At 40.9% G+C, this 2,880-nt stretch overlaps 1 protein-coding gene across 1 annotated transcript; it reads left to right on the top strand.

Annotated features, from left to right (window-relative positions):
- Positions 1–662: 662 nt before the first annotated feature.
- On the top strand, positions 663–2,383 carry LOC125367148 (zinc finger protein 639-like). Its single transcript, XM_048367775.1, is given in 3 exon segments — positions 663–675; positions 678–1,779; positions 1,781–2,383. Coding segments are annotated over 3 exon segments (1,422 nt in total). The 3' UTR covers positions 2,088–2,383.
- Positions 2,384–2,880: the final 497 nt, after the last annotated feature.

Raw genomic sequence — 2,880 nt, 5'->3', positions numbered from 1 at the left:
TTTATTTTGTTCTAGCAAGCATCCCATCATGTCTAGTAGGTATTTTTGTAGTCCTGTAGTTTTTCTACCTGACACATAGTCTTTTGGCCTATGCAAGAATGAAATAGAGAGCAGAAAATGGTACTATTCTTGCTTATAATTCTACCCAAATGCATACTGCAAAGACAAGGCAATAATAAAAACAAAAACAAAAACTCTGACTCAGGGGCTGCAGGCTGGCGGTGTCACCCGGGCAGGCACCTGGCCTGGTCGGGCCTCCAAAGCCCGCTCTCCCGCTCCACGCAGCGTCCCGCCTGATCTCGTCGTTAGAGGAGGTGCATGGTGCAGGCACGGATGTGAGGGCGTAGCGTCAGCGAAACCAGCTCAGCCTATGCAGCCTGCGCCTAGCGGCTCGGGGGACTGGTGTGGGGAGCGCCGGAGGCCGAGGTGCCAGCCCGCGGGAGGCCCAAGGCAGCGGAAAGGCAGGAGCCACATCGCCCACCTCTGCGAGGCCCCTGGGGCCCGCGCGCTGGGGCACTGGAAGGCGCCAGCAACACGGAGGAGCTGTGCCTGGGCGGGCGGAGCCCGTGGTGCGGTGAGGCATTTTATTACCATCTGTGGAACTTTTTTGTAATTCATTTTTCCTCACTGAAGTATTAAGGATTATACCAGGTTGAAAAGATATGAATGAGTATCCTAAAAAAGAAAAAGGAAGACTTTACACCCTTCTCCTTATTCAGATTCCTCTGGAGTAAGCAGAGTTGCAGATGGATTCAATGGAATTTTTTCTGATCATTGTTACAGCATCTGCTCCATGAGACAGCCAGACTTAAAATATTTTCACAACAAAGATGACGATTCACATACTGAGACATCAAATGACTTGCCAATATTTGCAGATGGAATCAAGGCCAGAAACAGATTTCAGAACTACCTGGTTCCTGGTCCTATGCTTAGAATCCTAGACCACACAGCCTTTCCTGCAGAAAAATCTGATATAGAAATTTGTGATGAAGAATGTGACTCACCTGAATCATTCCACCAGCAAACCCAAGAGGAGAGTCCTGTTGTAGAAGTTCACTCTACAGAAGAGGTTCCTGTTGCTGTAGAAGTGCATGCAATATCTGAGGATTATGACATAGAGACAGAAAACAATTCCTCTGAAAGCCTCCCAGATCAAATTGATGAAGAACCACCGGCAAAACTCTGTAAAGTTATTGACAAAAGCCAGGCTTTGAATGTGACTGCCCAGCAGAAATGGCCTTTAATAAGAGCTAATAGCAGTGGTCTCTATAAATGTGAACTTTGTGATTTCAACAGTAAATATTTTTCTGATTTAAAACAGCATCTGATCCTGAAGCATAAACGTACTGATTCAAATGTATTTCGAATATGCAAGGAAAGTTTCTCTATGAACATACTTCTGATCAAGTATGCCAAACGACACGAGGATCCCTATATTTGTAAATACTGTGACTATAAGACGGTGATTTTTGAGAACCTCAGCCAGCACATTGCAGACATCTACTTTAGTGATCACCTGTACTGGTGTGAGCAGTGTGACGTGCAGTTCTCCTCAAGCAGTGAGCTCTACATGCACTTCCAGGAACACAGCTGTGATGAACAGTACTTGTGTCAGTTCTGTGAACATGAAACTAATGATCCAGAAGACTTGCATAGCCGTATGGTAAATGAACGTGCATGTAAATTAATAGAACTAAGTGATAAGTGTAACAGTGGAGAACATGGACAGTACAGCCTTTTAAGCAAAATTACCTTTGTCAAATGTAAAAACTTCTTTTCTTCACACAAATGTTAACAGGCATGTTGCTATTGAGCATATTAAAACATATCCTCATGTTTGTGATGACTGTGGCAAAGGATTTTCAAGTATGCTAGAATACTGCAAGCATTTAAATTCACATTTATCTGAAGGGATTTATTTATGTCAATACTGTGAATATTCAACAGGACAAATTGAAGATCTTAAAATTCATCTAGATTTCAAGCATTCAGCTGAGTTCCTGCATAAATGTAGTGACTGCTTGACAAGATTTGGAAATGAAAGGGAATTAATCAGTCACCTTCCAGTCCATGAGACAACTTGACTGTTCACTTTACATAATGTTTAAAATGATAAATTCAAGATTTTTTAATGTTATGATGAATTACTTTAAACACAATTTAAGATATTTACCTTCAAGTAAGTTTTTAAAATTTTTCTTGGAATTGCTAAATTTTCAGTATATAATGATTCCTTAATTGTGGTGTTTTCAGTTACACAGTAATTCATAGTTGTCCTTCCTTTTGGTGACATACCCAGTTTCTTCACATGTGCTCAAATTTCATGAATTGAAAAGAAACAAATGTACTGAAGAAATGACTGTTTGCTTTCCTTAACCATAGAAGGTGTTGTTACCCTTCCCTTTTTTAAAAACTCAAGCATAGCTTTTTGTGTATGATGTCATTAAATGATTGCATTACCAAAAATAAAAACCAAACTCTAGACTACTATGATATTATCATGCATGTATATAACATTGTTTGATCAAATTCAACCCTATTATTAATTTCTCTCCTCACCACCCTTTTAAGACAATGTAATAATTTAATAGGTTTTGTTATTCTAGTTTCATACATGTGTATGAAGTACTTTGTACAATCAACATACGCTAATCCACAACAGAGGAGAAATATCTGGATTGGTTCTTGAACCTACTTGCACATCCAAGCCCTCTACATTCTTTTGGATTTGCACACTTTCCCCCTCCCCAACTGACTGCCCGCAAAGGTATCTCAGCCACTTCTTCTTGGCCCAGGTGAGTTCGCTGTGTGTGAGACTTAGAGACTCGGTCGGGGTAAATGAAGGAAGCCGTTCATGGAGGATGAGACAGTGTCTGG

Source organism: Perognathus longimembris, chromosome 18, assembly GCF_023159225.1.
Source record: "Perognathus longimembris pacificus isolate PPM17 chromosome 18, ASM2315922v1, whole genome shotgun sequence".
NCBI lineage: Eukaryota > Metazoa > Chordata > Mammalia > Rodentia > Heteromyidae > Perognathus > Perognathus longimembris.
The sequence above is the reverse complement of the archived record's forward strand: the minus strand, read 5'-3'. Positions and strand labels throughout refer to the sequence as shown.